The sequence below is a fragment of the Nothobranchius furzeri genome, chromosome 11, assembly GCF_043380555.1.
Source record: "Nothobranchius furzeri strain GRZ-AD chromosome 11, NfurGRZ-RIMD1, whole genome shotgun sequence".
NCBI classification, from domain to species: Eukaryota; Metazoa; Chordata; class Actinopteri; order Cyprinodontiformes; family Nothobranchiidae; genus Nothobranchius; species Nothobranchius furzeri.
This window is the reverse complement of record NC_091751.1, coordinates 45,186,365-45,204,725: the sequence shown is the minus strand read 5'-3', so window position 1 is coordinate 45,204,725 and position 18,361 is coordinate 45,186,365. Positions and strand designations below refer to the sequence as shown.

Here is an 18,361-nt window from a genome sequence, read left to right as displayed (position 1 = left end):
CCCGTACACACCCAGAGTATATAAACATATTGAAGATATGAGCACCTGTAATGTTGATCTTAATAAATATATTCCTAACGTTTTTTTTTACTGTCCTTTTTTGACAACTGGATAATTACTATTAGTGTTTTAGGTTTTAAAATTTTTAAATCTTTTTTAGTAAAATCTTCATTTATTGAAACTATTTAATCAGTTCATCTTGCATGTTTTTTGTATGATTTTATTTATTTTTCATGTCCTTCATATTTGGATCAGTTTGAACAAATAATTTTAACTGTTTGCTTTATTGGTGTAAATAGTGAAGCAATTACTATGATGGGAACTTTTTTGGGGGTGGGGGGGGGGGTACCATCCAGAGCCAAGCCCAACTCTACAGCTGACAGAGCTGCATGTTCAGGTTATTTTCCCTGTTTTATGTTTCCACACACAGCGCTGCTAGAGCCGATAACAATGGCACCGTAGGTAAGCCAGGGACATAGAGAGAGAGAGAGAACGTAGTTGAGTAAAGGGAGAGAGAGACTCCTCCCACATCAGCAGGTTCAGGCTAATTTCTAAAGCTTGGTTTATGCCTCATCAGCGCGAGTGCGAAGTCACGCACTTTAGTTGACTTGAAAGCTCAACTTCTCTTTTAAAAATGCTTTGAATGTTTCTGATGGCACATGTTGGTTCAAACAAGCTAAGGTGTCGGATGGCGTGCATCTCTCACAGAACTGACGTTTTAGTGAGGAAAAACGATCAGACGGCTTCGAAAAACGTGCAGTCAGCCTGCCTTGGTAATGCAGGGAAAACTGGGCATTTTTTGTTTATACATTTAAAAGCTGTTTCTACCTACAGATTTCCTCCATGCATTTTGTTTTTATAAAGCTCCTCTCAAGATAAAAATCACAAGCACAAGTTGCTTCACAAACAAATAAAAAAAGATAATAATGGAAGAAAATATTAATAGCTTTAACTGTTTTAGTTGCAGTATTATTATGGACAGTAATGGACAATGCAAATAATAATTATTCATTTATATTAGGTAATCCAGACTTTGTTTCAGTTTAATTGATGAAAGTTGATTAAGTTTCAGAAATCTGTACTGCATTCTCAGGACATGTGTGAACCAACATGCAATTGGATATAGTTATCCAGTTCCACACTGTGCTGCAAAATTTCCTCTCAGCATTTACTGGAAGAAGTTTCAAGTGCTAATGACCTAAGAAAAGAGTTACTTTCTCCAAAATACAAAGGTTTTGATGAAGTCCAGCCTTTGTTCCTTCTTCATGTGGAAACACCTCTGTTAGCTAGCCTAGAATCTAGACCATCAGTTTGCCAAAGCAAAAGGATGGTCAGACCACACTCCATTGATACCTCCGCCCTGGCCATCTGGCATCAGTCCAATCACAGCACTCATTGGGTTTGGTTTGCATCTTCTTAGACTATATATGGAGGACTGCCCCATTCACGGACATCTGATGCGGTCCAATTACAGGTTGGTTTGGTGGGCCAATCACATCACTATCAGTCAGGTGGATGGGATGTTAGAGCAAGTGAGCGAAACTTATACTGTGATGGCTTCAGCAGTCCATTCACAGCGCTCTGTTGTTTTGTTGGGCCAATCAGAACTCTTGGCGGGTGGGATGTTACTGCGACAGAGCGAGAAAACAAAGAGGGCGACGGTTCGTTTGAAACAATTTTGGCATCAGCTTTGAACAATGTTGACTTAAGTACTTAAGTTCTTTAAGACAAAGGCTGTATTTGCATTTTCTTTGACTGAGTATGGCGGACTGCCTCGTTGACTGACATTTGCAGCGATGAGTATGAGTATAATAATAGGGAGACTAAGTCGCACCCATCTACTTCCGGACCATGGGTTCCCCCAGAACGAAAAAAATGAATGCAAGTCATTGGGGCTAAAAACACTATTTTCTACTTCCGCTTGCTTTGTGGATTTCACATATGATGTCTGTGAATTTTAAAGACACATTTTGATACCAAGAACGTGCTTATTTTCAAGCAGGGGGAAACGCTATTTTAGGTTTTGTGTGAAAATAAGTCCAGGACTACAAATGTTCTTCACGACAGTGACGTCATCGAACCAGACACAGATAACGGAGGGAAAATGGCTGTAAGTTCAGCGAACTTCCCACAGGAGGAAAGAACCACCATAAATCTGGCCATTTGGTAAGTAGCAGCTAAGTTAGGGGAGAGATTATGTGGTGACGTCACATATGTGACGTGCTGGTGTGTAGTCATGCTAATTACGAACTTTTACAAGCTAATAAATCTCAAAGTACATGACTGGCGTGGTCAAAACACCCATAATTACTTTTCTTTTAAATTGCAGTACAACATGTGTGCGATCCAGGGCATAAGGCAAAGCGGATTAGAAAATAACATTTTTAGCCTCGTTGACTTACATACATTTTTTCTTTCTTCCGGGTACGCATGAGCCGACCGGAAAGGGAGGAGACTTAGGCTCCCTATTTAAAAGACAATCGTAGATCCCGCCTCACAACTGAGAGCCATCTGTGGGCCGTGTCCAGACTATATATTCACATTTATATAGGATGGGTGGAATTGCCAGGGTGGAACACACACACACACACACACACACACACACATACACACACACACACACACACACACACACTCACACTCACACTCACACTCACACACACACACACTGTAAATGAGCCTGTCTATCCCAGGTGGCTAGTATTTTACACACATTATTGGAAATGGTTTTAATTATCTGCTGTCAGCTGGAGCAGAGACACTCAGGGGAGGCTATGGTCCTCATATCCAACCACACTCTCCAGTGTTTGGGTTTGTTGGATTACTGCACATTTAATAAACTCCTAGAAGATGGATGCTGTCTCTCAGCTGAGCTGTCATCGTCTGACTGAACTGCAGGAGTTGTAGCTCCACGTTGGGTTCATGCAGACTCAGAATTGGAGCATCACTATGAATCACTCGGGTCTGGTATGGGCCGAGCCAGACGTTTCTTCAAATGGAGAATCCAAATTTACCCTCATGTCACATGTCTCTGCACCAATTGTCGGGTGAACTTTGGGAGAGATTTGTCAAGGTCAGTGTGCAATGCATGTGTGGATCGGTAACAGACAGACCATAAATCTTACCGGGACATAACCTCTGCATCTGTGCAGACAGTGGACGGCCATTGTTTAGTCTTGCTGCTAGGAGACAGGGTAGTAACAGTGTGGTGTAATCGTGGATATGAGCACATCAGTCATTCATGCGGGTCGTATCAGACGGAAAAGAACGGCTGCCGGTCACTACGAGGGTGAAAGGATGGAGTCCTGTCTGAGCGTAAACCTTGGCCATCCTCTCCACTGACCTTGCTACTGCTTCCACGCACAACAGTCAGGCCTGGCGCCACGATCCTTTTCCACTCCAAATAATAACGGTTGTAGAAGTTCACCAAGTCGTCCTCTCAATTGTTTCCTGTCTTTGTTAGACTACTTCCTTTTTGAAGTTATGAATGGAAACAGAGGTCTAGAGTGCTGACTTGGTAGCACGGTCACTTCTACGCCATGATAACACTGATGGAGGTCAGCCAGGCAGGATGGGGACAAACTCTTTGGGGAGGAAAAGGAGGATATGTCTGCAAATATGAATTACTTGGAGATTAGAGTGAGAAAACCTTGAACTTATGGCTTTACAATTAACTCATTGACCGCCAGCCATTTCCTGATTGCTAACGGCCTTCGCTGCCAGCGTTTCTCACAGTTTTTACTGTTTTTTTAAGAGTCACAGAACGTTGCGCGCTAGGATGATGTCGACGCCAAAAAAACCAAAACTCACCTCTTACATCAGGAAGAATCTGCATGTTTCGAGCGTTATCCGTTCTTTCATAATCCGTTGTCGAATTATGATCGGCAGACGCTTTTCCGTTTCGCGCCTCACTTTTTTTTTTACAGGAATGGCCCAAAACGATCTAACACATGGATGTTCTGCTTCCTGATCACGTGACGTGTGACGTATGCGGATGAAGATCAGCTTCAGAGCTGAGATGTTTGTTCTCTCAGCGCGGGGGCTCGTTCCGATGCTCAAACAGTAAAGTCGTCATTGGCAGTGAATGGTTGGATCTAAAATGACGACTTTAGTCGTCAATGGCAGTGAATGAGTTAAGAATGTTTAATTTAGGGTTTGAATCTCTTCGTAGAATTTGCCTGAAATAAATATCCAAGTCATTCTCTGTCACATGCTTTGTGTCTTCTCTGTAAACCATAAGGCTTAAATCTGTAGCTACTGTCAACAGCAGCAAGAAGTAAATTAAACTTGTGTTCAAACAGAAACACAAACTTTTCAGGACCAAGCTTTACTTTAACACCTTATACCAGATTGATTTGCTGTCACTACTCCTTAATACACACTGAAGGGATTTTATTTAAAAAAAATTGCAACCTCTGTTATGGGATTTCTAAGAACCTGTACTGCTCCATCAGTGTTTAACTCATATGTGAATGATTTGTTCTTCAAAAGAAGTTTATTTTATCTGCAGCGAGACGTTTTCCTGCCAAAGGTGGAGACTTGTTCTTTTATGCATCCCACTACTTTGCAGTTTCATGAAAGAAGAAACTTAGAAATGCTATGGAAACGGCCAAGAATGAGAGTGAACTTATTGCAAGAAAAGCTGAATAAAAAAATAAGAAATGAGATTTGTTCCAAGTTGATGCTGGTGTGATGGCAGCAAAGGGTTTCACCTATTTTTCATATATTGTAAACCATTATTGTGTTTTGTTAACAGGTATCATGATCCGTTGGTTAGATCCTACAACCACGTTAGAAAACCTCGCTCTTCAGTAGAGATTCAAACCTTTTTGATTAAATTACTGTTGCAGAAGTTGAGAAGAGACTGAAAGAAGAACCGGGCAAGATCAGACAAATGTGCACAAGTCGTAAAAATATGCTCGCTTTCTTTTTTTCTTCCAAACTTCGACGTGTGCAATCCTCATGGTTGGTTGTGTAGAGTGCTGTTCTACAAGCCTTAAGCTACACTCCCAGCCCCCTGCACATACACACACACACACCATGAGTCTGCTTCTTTAAGCTGACTCAACTGCTCTGGCACTCGGTCTTGCAGAGCTGAACCCAACAAACCCTCTCCGTTCAGCTATTGGAGCCTTTCCTGTGGAATCCCAGACATTTCAGGCATTTGTTAAAGCTGGGCTGACAGGCATTTCTTTACCGCTGAACACACTCACCGGATCCATTCCTATTCATACGGATCCCTGCTTTTTAACTCAAATGTTTACACAAACGTTTCTTTTAATCAGCTCTCAAAAGCTACATGCAACATTTATTAAGTTTTTTGTTGTTTTCTATTGAATAAATGTGACTGCATGGTAAAGGTGATTATTTTTTATGTAGCTTTTACAAATTAGATATTTCTGTAGTATTTTTTTCTTTAATTTCTGTAGATTTATGTCATGATATCAGTCATTTTATGCATTTAAAACTCAGTGTTTTATATCTTGTTTGAAATCAAAGCTACAATTAATGAAATGGTAGAAAACACCCCATAGTTTTGCTGTGAATTTAATCTTTTGGCTAATAAACCTTGTCTGTAGTTCTTAGAGAAAAAGAAAATTAGGAAAAAAAAGGGTTTCTTTTTTTATCGGACAATGAATTTGTGATAATTTGCTTAGTTAAAAGGCTAAAAGCATTGGGAAAACAAGCAATTTTACCAAAACAAAAGATTTGGATAGCCAAGTCAACTTTATTTATGAAGCACTTTATTAAAGTTTACATTACGGAGTAAAAGTTTGGCAAACGCGTTTGTTTATATCTGGCCGCTGCGCACCGAGTGGGGGGAGGGGGGTCTCGGTGCTGCTCACAGACAGCTGGTGTGATCAGCTCTGAAAAGCGTTGATCACAATTTGCAGATCACGTTTATTTTTCACGGAGGTCGACCGCAGATTCCTCTTCCGGTCGGCATACTAGGAATTGAAACTAGGAATCGAAATATAAAACTTTTGAACAATTCCGGGAAAAATGAACAGTTGGTCCTGGTTCCAATCGATGCTCGATGCTCAACCCTAGTGAGGACTGGCTCATACCAAAATACAAAGAGTTACAGTAATCCAGACGAGTTGTAATAAAAGCATGGATTACAGTTTTAAAATCCTCTCTAGTCAAAATGTGCTTTACCTTTGCCAACTGTCTCAAATGAAAGAAGCTGGATTTGACAACTGCACTGATCTGACTTTCAACCGAAAATCACTGTCCATTTTAAAACCCAAGTTGGTCACTGTTGGCTTTCTGTGCAGTGCCAGGGGGCCTAAGTCCATAGGAGTGGGCCTGCTGGAGGTACCAGTACTAAAGACAATTATCTCTGTCTTTTTCTTATTACAATTTAAAAAGTTAAAAGCCTTTCAAGATTATACCTCATCCAAACAAACCGCTAGAGATTTTATACTGGGAAAGCTATTATTTTAACCTGGCTCTGATATGTGAAAGGAAATGAAGATTCAAGGTTCTGCTGTGTGTCATTTGTCTGTCAAGTAGGAACTATAATTGCCCATCAGTGAGAGCAAAGTGTTTATGATTCTATTCCAGTCACAGACCAAATGAATATCCTGCCTTTGGATGATGGTGGTGGCTGGATGACATTAAAAACAAAAAGTTATTTTCCATGTTGTTGATGTGTTTTTGTCCCATTAGTGGAGGCAGAAGCTGGTTAATGAAATTGTTTACGGTTCCTGTTGCTCCCAAGTCATCTTAACCGAGCCCCGTTGCTGCTGAGTCAGACCGGCCAAAAACAAGATGCTACCAGGATAAACCAGACAAATAAATCCAGTTTTCAGACGCCGTTTTTATGAAGTCACGTCCACATGGACGTTGTAATATCTTTGTGTGATTTGCATCATTTTTTCTTTCTGTTTTGAGTTTAATTGAGCTGCAGGTTGTTGCTGCTTTTATCAATAATTTAGTGAATTGTTGAGTTTTTATCTCAGATAAAAAATAAAAGGTGCCTAATTTTTTTCATGTGTTTATAAATGAACACAAATTGGTGTAAATAGTCATAAACAATTGTTATACATTTTAGGTGGCTGTTTTTAAATGATTGACTTAATAAATACATTGTCATTTTCCCACAATGGCAAAGTTATGCATTTGAATGTAAATTTTAGAGATGTGTCCCCAAATAAATCCCCTTGGAATCAGCTGGTTTTCATTAAAGGATTGGTTAACTCATTTATTCAGTGCATTTGCAGAGGTCTCTGTTGGCAGGAATGAATGCCTTGTCAGTCATTCTGGGGGGATGTACTTATTTATCATTTCTCGAGCCAAAAGGTTGCCCACATCATAACTGAGCTTCAGACGGCAGGTCTTGGAGTCTTTCATTTCCTGATATTTGGACATCTTGCCTCAGACTGTATAACAGCAACGCGAATCTAACACTGACTTGCAAAGTTGATGTTTTATTTCCATAAATAACACAAGCCCGGAGGAACAGCTAATGCTAATAGTTAGCTTAAACTAGCTGGGGCTTTCTGTGCTGATTACCGGATGTTAAAACAACAACAGCCTTCCCCTTCATGAGTCAGAATCAGTGAATCCATGAATGCTAATTCACAGTGTAGATCTGTGACTTATGTTTTCTATCAGAAACTAATGCAGGAGATAGGTGTAGGAGACTATTTTAATGTTCAGCCTGCCTGAAATACTCTGAATGACTGTTTACAATCAGAAAAATAAATTTTAAAAGTTTTTCAGTCAACCTTTAAGATTGTTGATCGGCCAATCTGAAATTTTGCCATTATTTTTATTTTTCTGGACTGCTGACAAAATTTTTTGATATGTAAACTCAAAGTTGTCAACAATGTTCCAACTCACGTTAGCAGAAAATAAACTTCCAGGTTTTGCAAGTTCATAAAAAATTTGAAGAAAATGTATTCCAGTAAATATAATTTGAGTTAAGTTGGGGTTTACCAACATTGACATTGGTTCTTTAAAACCAAAATTGATGCATTTCTAGTTGTCTTACCTTTAATGCAGTCTACTTATTACATTAGTTTAAAGCTTAGTTTGATAAAGAGTGAACACGAAACCTTTTTAAGTGGTCAGAATCACCGTTTAGGCCCAAATCCCGCACACTTAACTAAGAAATTAGTTGGTTTCTCACTCATCTGCATTTACCACATTTGTGTTGAAGGTCAAGAAGGTTCTGCAGTTCTGCAGGAGACATGTTTGGATGTAAAAGTGGAGACTGTTATCACATCTGTCCCTCACTAGCAGAATGGAAGCCAGGCAACGCTGCAACAATGACGGTCCTCTAAGTGTTTATCAAAACAGACGCTGCACCAGCCGTCGCTGCCCGAGGTGAAAGGAAATTTGATGTTCTGAAAGACTTGGTCTTGTTAAATTTAGCGTCGGGTCATTTTATTCATACAAATTGTACGAACACGGAACAAGCTCTGGTGCGTTCCTCGCACAGGGAATTTTGAGAGCTTTCGTCTCCCTGCAGTGTTGCAACCTAATATAGATGGAACATTGTTTCCTGTCACAGTGATTCTGTTGATGCCATCCAAGCCAAGCTGTCAGGTTTCTTTCAGTGCGTGCCATGATTTGAGCCCAGTTGTTGGTACATGTACCCACCTTGAAGCATTTTAATTCATGCATTTTACTCCATTAAACATTTCTTACTTTATTTCACTGGTGGGGAAAAAGCTTGATTATATTTGTCAGAACTGAGAAAGGCACGTTCAAGAACACAGTAATTACTTGTGATGGTTTACTTAATATATTGAAAGGTCTTTGTTAAGCACAGGTCTTTGTTTGTTGTAACAGAACTATGTAATGAAGGACTTGGTCAAAGAGAAATTACCTGTGTTACAAGCTTGAATTGAAATTAGTAGTTTTTGGGATAAAAAACGTGTTTGTTTTATTTTCTGTTTTTGTTTCTTGTAAATCTAAATAATTGATTCCCGTCTAGGTTGAAGTTTTCCTATCTGAGCAGAAAAACCAAATTAAATGCCTGTTTTTGTGCTCTTGGAACCTTTTTTCTACAATTACATCTGTATTTATTAAAATGATTTATTCAACATTTGGCTGCATGTTTAAATTGCTCATTTAATCAATTTCCCTCTGGGATTAATAAAGTATTTTTGAATTTGAATTGAATTGAATCTAGCTCTTTTTGTTTTTGCCATTCAACAACATCCCTAAGGTGTGGCCACTCTCGATTCCCATCTGTCTCTTGTCTGTTTCTGTTAAACTCAAATAATCCTACAGTTTCATCTAAAGTATTTTACTTTGCAACCTTGGACTCTGTTTTTTTTCTAGTCTTCAGCAAAAAACTGCCTTTCATATAAAACTAAATACTACCCTTGTTATGACCGTGGAATTTTAATTACCAGCCAGTGCACCACCATGTTCCTGTTTGCTATTTTCTCTGATCCAGTGTGATCTCAATGCAGAAAAGGCCAGAGAATGCTAAGTTCCATTACTTCCCGAATCAGGAGACTGGAAAAATCCCCAACAAATTTCATTTTATCATGGATACTGGAATGTAAGGAGTTTGAAAACAGAACAGTTGACTTTCAGTCTTTCAATTATCTGCTGGATTTAAATGTTAGTAAAAACAGCAAAAGTTCTTAGTGCTGTTTGTTTGAGGGAGGTCAAAAGGACCCGTGAATCTTTATAACACAATTCTTTCTGCCTTTTCGTCACCACAAGTCATTGGGGGCAAGGTGTTGGCTGGCACGCCGCTCGGATCCTTTTTCCTCGCCTCCCGTTTCCATGTTGGCACCGTCCTAACGGAGTGTTTTCAACTCTGTCACACTGGGGCCTGGAGTGGAGCTGGTTTGTTGTTGCTGTCCATTTTGGGCCTCAGGGATTGAAGGTCTCATTGTGCAGTGCTGGCCCCCTCCTCCACCTCATCCTAGTGAAACCTCAGCTAATGAGATAAAAGGCCCTGGTATTTCTGCATCAGGTCTTCATGTGATCCTACTGTACTTTGGACAAACAGCAACACGAGACGTCTGTCAGAACCTGACTGGTGTTACTTGGACCAGACTAGTGGGATGAGAGTTCAGAGACATTTTAAAAAATAAAGTGTAAGCAGTCAGGAACAGAGCTAAGTCCAACTGCCCAGCACAAAAAACCCCATTGATTTCTTGTTGTTAAGCGATTATACAAACGGATGATAAAGTGTGGAAATGCTGACAAGACCCAACTCAAACACACAAACCAGTCAAAAAAAAAGTCAACCTCAAAGCATTCCAGCTTTAAGCTGAATTATAATGATAATAAAGAATGTGAGCAGGTACTTAAAGATTTGCATGTTTTAAGTAAAGAATGACAAATTCCCTCCAACATCCTCCTCCGTCTCAGGGATCAAAGTGGGCTTGGTTTGACCCCCATCTCACAGGTCCTTGGGGTCTCAACCCTGAAAATATTTCTGACAAGCAAACAAGACACAAGTCTATCTCCTTCAGTGTGGTCACTGTTGTTATTACTGGAGCTTCTATGATGGGCTGACGATGAATAATTGCAGAAATGGTTTCCACTCTTGGAATGGTGTCAAGTCAGCTGCTGGTGAAGTGAACCGTGCAAGTTTTCTGGAAAGTTGAGGGATTGTTTTTGTACTTCTATGAAGTTACTTACTTGCTTGTTCCAACTCCTACTCCAAAGATCCAATATTTGTGAATCTCATTTAAGAAGCTATTTCTCGCAGTTTAATTGCTTAGTCATGTTTTATTTGTGCTTCAATTAAACCTTAGTTATCAATCCAAACAGCTGTCGGCTGTTTATATCGACCAGTAATTTTAATGCAATTTAACAGTGTTGAAAATAATGCGTGCATGGCTTCAAATCAAGGCTTTTGTTTTTTGCTGCCCAAAACATAAACTGAGTCTGAATTTTTACTTTCGTGTTAGATCAGAGGTTTAAAACATAAGTGGGGAAATGCTTTTCCACTCTAATAAAGGATTGTAAACTAAATGACATTTCTGTTGCAAATTGATGTTTTGTATAAACCACATATGAATCTAAAAGTTAAACATTTTGACAGTTGTTTGTGGTGTTTCAACTTGGATGAAAAAGCTTCCGTCGAATCTGTAAGAAACACATTTTCTCAACGCGATGACAGATGATCAGTCTCCTGAGGCGCTGAGTGCCACACGACAACACTGTGATTGCTTCAACATGAGTTTGTTCCTTTTCCTGCAGAACGCAAAAGGGAATTTTTTGTCTCAAACACAAACCTGCATAATGATCATGAAACCAAATCCAGTAATGTGAGCAGCTTGTGATTTAGCTCAGTGAGGGGTTGTAGTAAAGACGTGCAGCTTGCTCTCACTCGACTGGGACATATCCCCATGGGTCTCATTGTTTTTTTTGTTTTTTTTTTTTTGGGTTTTTTTTGCTTAGCTTTTGCTCTGTGGCGGTAAAAGGGGAATACAAAGGGTTAAACTGTTTGCTTGTCTTCCTTGGAGATGGGAGAGGCCAGTTGAATGGCTAGCTTTAACAGCTAGTCAACACATTGGCTAAGGCTGAGGGTGGATCTGCTGCTGGGACTGTGCTGTGGCATGGAGCCGCGCTGCAGGATCGGGAGTCGGTGAGAGCAAAGCTTTTGTGTGTGTACGTGTGTGTATGAGATGAATGTGTGAGAACATGCTTGTGGGGATAAGCTGAAGGGCGGTATTTCAAACAAACACTAGATGAAAGGGAAGCAACAACATGAGGCAACGTTCTCTAGGTGACTGTTGCTCCGTGGGGATTTTTTTTTTGTCAAGATTACTGATGTAGATTAATGGTGGTTATATCATTTGTTCTCACAGCACACCAGCCCATCTAGCTTCTTTTTGTGTGTTCTTCTGTCCTCAAAACCCTTCTGCACGTCACACTCGCCTCTGGTAATTCAAGAGGACAGCAGGTTCATGTTTTATTTGTTCAATGGCCGAGTTTATGACTCTAAAGCTTATTTTGGACATGCACAACACAGGAAATTACTTTAAGCTAAACTCTGACCATCTACTCACACATTTATTACCTTTGCACACCCCATTTCATTTCCCTCCACCCTCCTGGTTTCTGCGTTTGAGACACCCATTCTCACCTTGATGATCTGACATGTTGGCCGTCTCTCTGGCCTCATTGACTCATTATCCCCGAAGCTGCAGAACGGATTTAATCTGGCTTTGACGGACGAGAGCTTAACCTCAGTGTTTAAGTTAGTCTGAAGCATTGGTCGCTGCTGGCACAGTTTGTCCTCACCTGCGTTCACACACAAACGTGGGTACACTCACAGCTGCCAGTCAGCCCAGAGTAACGTTATGCAATGGGAGGATTTCCGGCCACGCTTGCGTACTCACAAACTATCCAAGGAAAAATAACTCTTTATTTTTCAGTAAAGGATATTTCATTGTACATAGTTTGTTTTTTCCAGAAACTGATGATGACATTTTTATGGACCTTCTTTAATAAGTGAATAAAGCTAGAATATTTTTCAGAGCCTGTTGTTACTTAAAATGACTATGTGTATTTCCCCTGGTGATAGGGGGCAGTACATACCTAAGTCATTGCAAGCAAGTGGTATTTTTGTGTTCAAGTAAGACTTTTGGTCAAAAATCCCTGGTAGTGCAACCTCCAGCAAAATGACCAGCCCATTAGATTCTCTTTCATCACTGGCAACAAGTGAAGAGGTAAATGTGTAAAACAATGTTTTTGAATGGCAAAAGTTTTGAAACCATTTGTTACAAATCAGTAAATGCATTTTGCCCTCATGGGCTCCTGTAGAAGGAAACATGGTGTATAATATGGCGTCGTCCAGAGACTTAGACCAGCTCCCATCTATTTTAGATCTGATTTTTATGGTTATATGTTCCGAAGCCACTAGTATTTTCAACAACTGGGCATCATTAAATTCAATTTCAATTTCAATGGATATTTTCTGAGATTAATGGTAAAAACTACACATTGTCTCTTTAAAGCAGCTTTAGCAAATTTACAGAACAAGCTAGGTTTTGAACACAAACACCATAAACATGAAAATGTAGGCACCCCATTGGGCGCTGGAGAGCGTAACAGTGTCGCCGCCATATCGGATGGGTCTCCTCACTCTCCAAAGTCAATGCAGAGTGAGCAACTATGGCTGTTATTGTGCAATAACCTGCGTACTACTGAAAACAGATCTTGTGGGATCGCTTTTGACTTTTCTAGGCTAACTAATGGGATTTTATATTTAAACTTATTTTGTCTTATTATATTTATAATTTAATTATCATGTCATTCCATGTGTCTGATTTTGTGAAAAAGCTCGATAAAGTGTGTTTTTTAGTTGGGTAAGCACCTTCCTCGGCAGAAATTAATGCATTGTGGGTGTTTTGGAGACCCATCTAAAATGGCAGCCGGCCACTACAGCAGTGCCAATCCACGGGGCATCTATGTATAAATGGCTGTGGCAAACACGGTCATGGAACACACACCGCTCCCCTTGGATATCTTCCCTGAGACGCTTCTGCCGGACCTGAGGAAACGAGACAGTGCTAAACACCAGTCGCTATTTTCTAGGTTCAAACCTGTTGTCCGTGACTTCATTTTTCTTTTTGGGACTCTGGCAGTTTGTCCTAAAGTTGAAGTGGGAGCAGCCGGCTTTTTGTCCTTCTCTGATGTTATTGAGTTGAGAACCTCTCACACCAGCGGTGTTCTGTCACTAAATACGCGAGTGCATTATGAGTGGAGGATGCAGGGAAATGCAGCGGTTAGGCAAGACAGACAACCGAATGGTCCAGTAGTTGCTATCGGTTTGAAATATGTTATTGGTGGAGAGGACTGCTTTATTAAATTTTCACTGTGTTTATTTTTTTCCCCAATATATATTTATAGCTTTCCTGTGTTAGAACGTTGTTAAGAGGCACAAAAAATGTTTTAAGCTAATTTGTTTTCCAAATTACCCATTGTAGCTTTAAGAACTGCTATTTATGGTTGCTAAAAACAAATAGCTGCCTGATTATTCAATTTCTTTATTTTCTTTTGATTCACCAACAGCAAACTCCCTGTTTTGACTTATCAGTCAAGGTCTTCAGGTGCCGTTTTTCAGTTTGTTGAATCAGAGTTGTCCTAATTAGAGCAGAAACAACACCAAGTCAGGCTGATTTGCATGTTTAGCTTGTAAATTTCCATTTGCTGCACATGCCAGATTTTGTGTTTTGGTTTTTAAAGAGCCTTCTGGACATGTTTCTGTCTTTTGTCAACTAGTGTTGCACCCTGCTGTTTGTATTCAGTTATCTTGTTGGCCAGTGACAGATGATCCTCGTTGTTATATCGAGGGATTTCCCATCTGCTGACAGCAAGATTGCACCATGTCACATTTCTGTGGAATTTAAAACATCAAAATGTTGTTTTATTGAAAGAATCCTGTTGTTTAAGAATATAAATAAGAATTTATTGCTTTCAGTGTTTAAAACATTCCTCAACTTTAATGAGATCCCTCACTAACCCATTATTGTTGTTTTTTTTCTGTTTCCCTCAGTGTGCCCATCTCAGTGTAAACACCGAGCTTGCACCAGAGATGACCAGTGCTGCCATGAGCAGTGTCTGGGTGGCTGCACGCAGCCAAACTCAGCCGGTCACTGCGTGGCGTGCCGTGGTCTCCAGCATGAAGGCACATGTGTAGAACGCTGCCCAAAGAACAGCTTCATCTACAAGGGCTGGCGCTGCGTTTCCAATGCCTTCTGCCAGGACCTGCACAACAGGTGCAAGCAGGAGAAAGAGAAGAACAAGAACTCAGATTGCCACGACTACGTCATCCACAACGGTGCCTGCATCCCTGAGTGTCCCTCTGGCTACTCAATAGGCAACTCCTCGTAAGTGGAAACTCAGATTGGTCTGATGGGTTCCTGATGACGTGCAGGAAAGATGATTGATCAGCGCTTCATTTTCTTTACTTTTATACTGGTGCTTTTGATCATTTGAGTCTGCGTTTCATTGGTTGATAGAAAATTTGTTTTAGGATTTTGATTTACAGCAAAGCACAGAAAAGATGAAGATTTGCGAACTTCTAATGAAACTTCTAGTTAAGAGAAAATACAGATAAACATATTTAGCTTGGTTGTTACTAAAACACTCACTCAACCTCCATCTTTGGCTTGTTTCTTTTCTCTGTTGAGTTGAGTGATTGCTCTGCATGTGCAAACACAAAACCCCTTTTTTGCCTCTTTGTGAGAAACAGCTAGGTGAAAGTGGTGCAGCGCAGTGAGAAGGCTGACACATCTGCGTTTTTGAATTCGACTCAGTATCCCACATTTTAGTGTCACTCTCTTGTTTACCAGGTGCTGGTTTTTCTGCATTGCAGTGACGGAGCTTTATGCAAACCCAGGTGCTGAGGCATGAAGTGTGCTTTGTTTTTTGTTCTAGATCTGTAAATTGTTGACGTGCTTAGAAATGTTTCTCCCTCTTTGGCCATAACAGAGCTGATTGAAAACTTGGGCAAATCGCAGAGATTTTAAGGACCCTGACTCCCTTCACCTGCTGCAAAATAAAGAGTGTTTGTTTTAACAAAGATGGCAGCTAAGTCCAGACACCCCGTCGTTGACAAACGGTGCAAACAAGGAAAAGCAGTTGTGCTCCTGCAGAGGTGTTTTGCAGCGTTGCGTGTGTTTAACCTTTAATAATCCACAGAGGATTTGCCAAGTGCGTAATCTCCATTCGAACAACGTGCGGCTTCACATTTAGAGTCACATGCTGTGCATTCACACCTGACCGATGACTGGAGAGCAGATGGAGCTCCAGTGGAGCAGTTCAGGGAGAGAAGTGGCCTTGCTCTTTTCCAGAAAGAAACTAAGGATTTTTCATTCATTAAAAAGGGCTTTAAGTTTGTGTTTTAATCCTTTAGGTTGGCCAGCGCTTTAAAAATAACAAATTTGATTACATTTCAACTGTTGTCAGGTGTATGTTCTTGCTTCAGTAAACTTTAGATCAGGGGTTGGCAAGCCTGGACCCCGAGTATCGCTATCCAGCATGTTTTAGTTGTTTTCCTGTATCAAAACACCTGATTCAATCACCTCTTCAGCAGCTCATCAAGCTCTGCAGAAGCCTGTTAATCATCTGCTGATACAATCAGCTGTGTTTGAGAAGGAAAACAACTAAAACACGCTGGATAGCAGCACTCGATAACCAGGGTTGCCCACACTTGCTTTAGATTAAGAGTTAATGACTTACATGGAATAAAGCCTCAGTGACATGTTTCATTACACAATAATACACTTTTGTTTTTATTTCATAAGCAAGATTTTTATCATATATTCATATTTTAAGGGAATTAGTATTTCTAAAATATTGGATATAATATTTTCATCTATGTGTGTAGAAGATTTTATCAGGTGGAGAGCCTTGTAGCTGCAGTAAATTGAACCAAAGGTAGGATTTTATCCCTTTTCTTGTTGAGCAGCGAAATGAATGTATAAATCCTGCACATCTAAACCTTGTGGCTACCGTCAACCAGCGGTGAACCCATTTGCTCTCACATCTCAGGCTTTTCACACTAACTCTCTCTGTTCCCTCAATTTGGCTCATCTCAGCTCTTTGGCATCCTCCTTCCCATCGTCGGATTTAAACTAAGCTGTGGAAATGAAAGTGCTCTTAGGATAAGCGGTGCTCTCTTCAGAGTTATGAGTGTCTGGGCTAAAAGTGCAGATGTGGCATCAGAGAGCAAAACAAAGGTCACTCTTCAGGGAAGTGAGGCATAAAACAGTTTATTTGCAAGATGAAGTTGCCCCCCTCCCACACACACACACACACACACACAGAGCTTTTCGGGTCTTAAAGGAAGTGTGTCACACGAGATGCTTGTTTTGCTTTGGCTGCTGTTTGTTTATCTCATCTACTGTTACAACATCGGAGATCAGTCAGTGCTACAAAACTTGAAGCTCAATAGCCGACACTTCATTCTATTGTCAAGACGACACATTCCTCTTTAGCCTCCCCGCTAACTAACAAAAGGTTAATTTTTTTTGGGTGCAATAAAAATAAAAAGCTTTAGATCTGAGTTATAGATTAAAATCAGTGAAGTTCATGAATCCTTTCTTAAATCTGTCCCTTTTTTTTGTTTTTGTTTTGAAGGCTCCATTGCACACCTTGTGCAGGACCCTGTCCCAAAGTGTGCAGAGGTCTGAAGACGGTGGACTCTGTAACTGCAGCCCAGGCTCTGAGAGGCTGCACCGTTTTAAATGGGAGCTTGGTCATTAACCTGCGAGGAGGAAGTGAGTGTTTGTGGTTTGTGTGGTTGAATCAGATTACGGTGTGAAACCCAGCGGCACACCAGAACAATAAACAAAGAGCTGTTGACATTACACAAACCAGGAAGGCGCATTGAGCACGTACGGCCAACGATATTGTAATTTCAGCAGGAAATCAGGCATGAATGGATGAGTGAAACGGTAAAATACTGGTATTACAGCATCATTGGGAATCTTATTGGAAGCTAGATGATCATATTTATAAGATCCACTAAAACCAAAATCAAGCTGTAATTTTGGGAAAGTGGTTTTAGATAAACAGAGCTATTTGTCAGCTTTCCTTTTTCCACTTTTTAAATCCCTTTTAGACAACATTGCCGCTGAGCTGGAGGCCAGTCTGGGCCAGCTGGAGGAGATCACTGGCTACCTGACAGTGCGCCGGTCCTACGCCCTTGTTTCCCTCTCATTTTTCCGTAAACTCCGTGTTATTCGTGGAGAAGAACAGGAAGTCGGGTGAGATTCTATCTTCCTAGTCCTCTCTGATCCTTGCCATGTCACAGCCTCCTCCTGTAATTATGAGTTAAAAGCAGACTGACTGACCTTTTGAAAACGTCTTTCTGCGGCAGCTGCTTTTGGTTTGACTTTCTGAAGGCACAAAGTTTGATTCGGGGGGGTACACCCAGAGCAAGAACAGTGAAAGCGTGCTGATTCAAATTGAAGGCTGCCTAAATGTTACCTCTCAGGGTACTCGGGAGGCTTTTTTTTTCTTCCCGAGCCAAAGGGCATGCATCATAACAAATATGTTTTTTTGTTTTTACCAGAAATTACTCGTTTTATGCCCTGGACAACCAGAACCTACGGCAGCTCTGGGACTGGTCCAAACACAAGCTAAGCATCCTGAAGGGGCGCATTTTCTTCCACTACAACTCCAAACTCTGTATGTCCGAGATCCTAAAGATGGAGAACGTGACAGGAACCAAAGGGCGGCAAAGCCCGAACGATATCACCCCCAAGACCAACGGAGACCAGGCCTCATGTAAGAAATCGCTAGACTTTGTTGCAGCAGTTACTATGGCAACAGGCAACATAAAGCCAGGCTCCGTACAGATTCAATCATAGTTAATTTTAGAATGGTTACCTGTCGTGTATTTGCAGATAACGTCCTGTAG

General features: G+C 40.6%; 1 protein-coding gene across 1 annotated transcript in view; it reads left to right on the top strand.

Annotated features, from left to right (window-relative positions):
- The window catches only part of insra (insulin receptor a), a 57,832-nt gene that overhangs the window by 19,325 nt on the left and 20,146 nt on the right, over nt 1-18,361 (top strand). The window contains exons 3-6 of the mRNA XM_015956339.3: nt 14,489-14,822; nt 17,077-17,216; nt 17,561-17,705; nt 18,014-18,228. Of these exons, the coding sequence (XP_015811825.1) occupies nt 14,489-14,822; nt 17,077-17,216; nt 17,561-17,705; nt 18,014-18,228 (834 nt within the window). The remainder of the gene's footprint in view (nt 1-14,488; nt 14,823-17,076; nt 17,217-17,560; nt 17,706-18,013; nt 18,229-18,361) is intronic.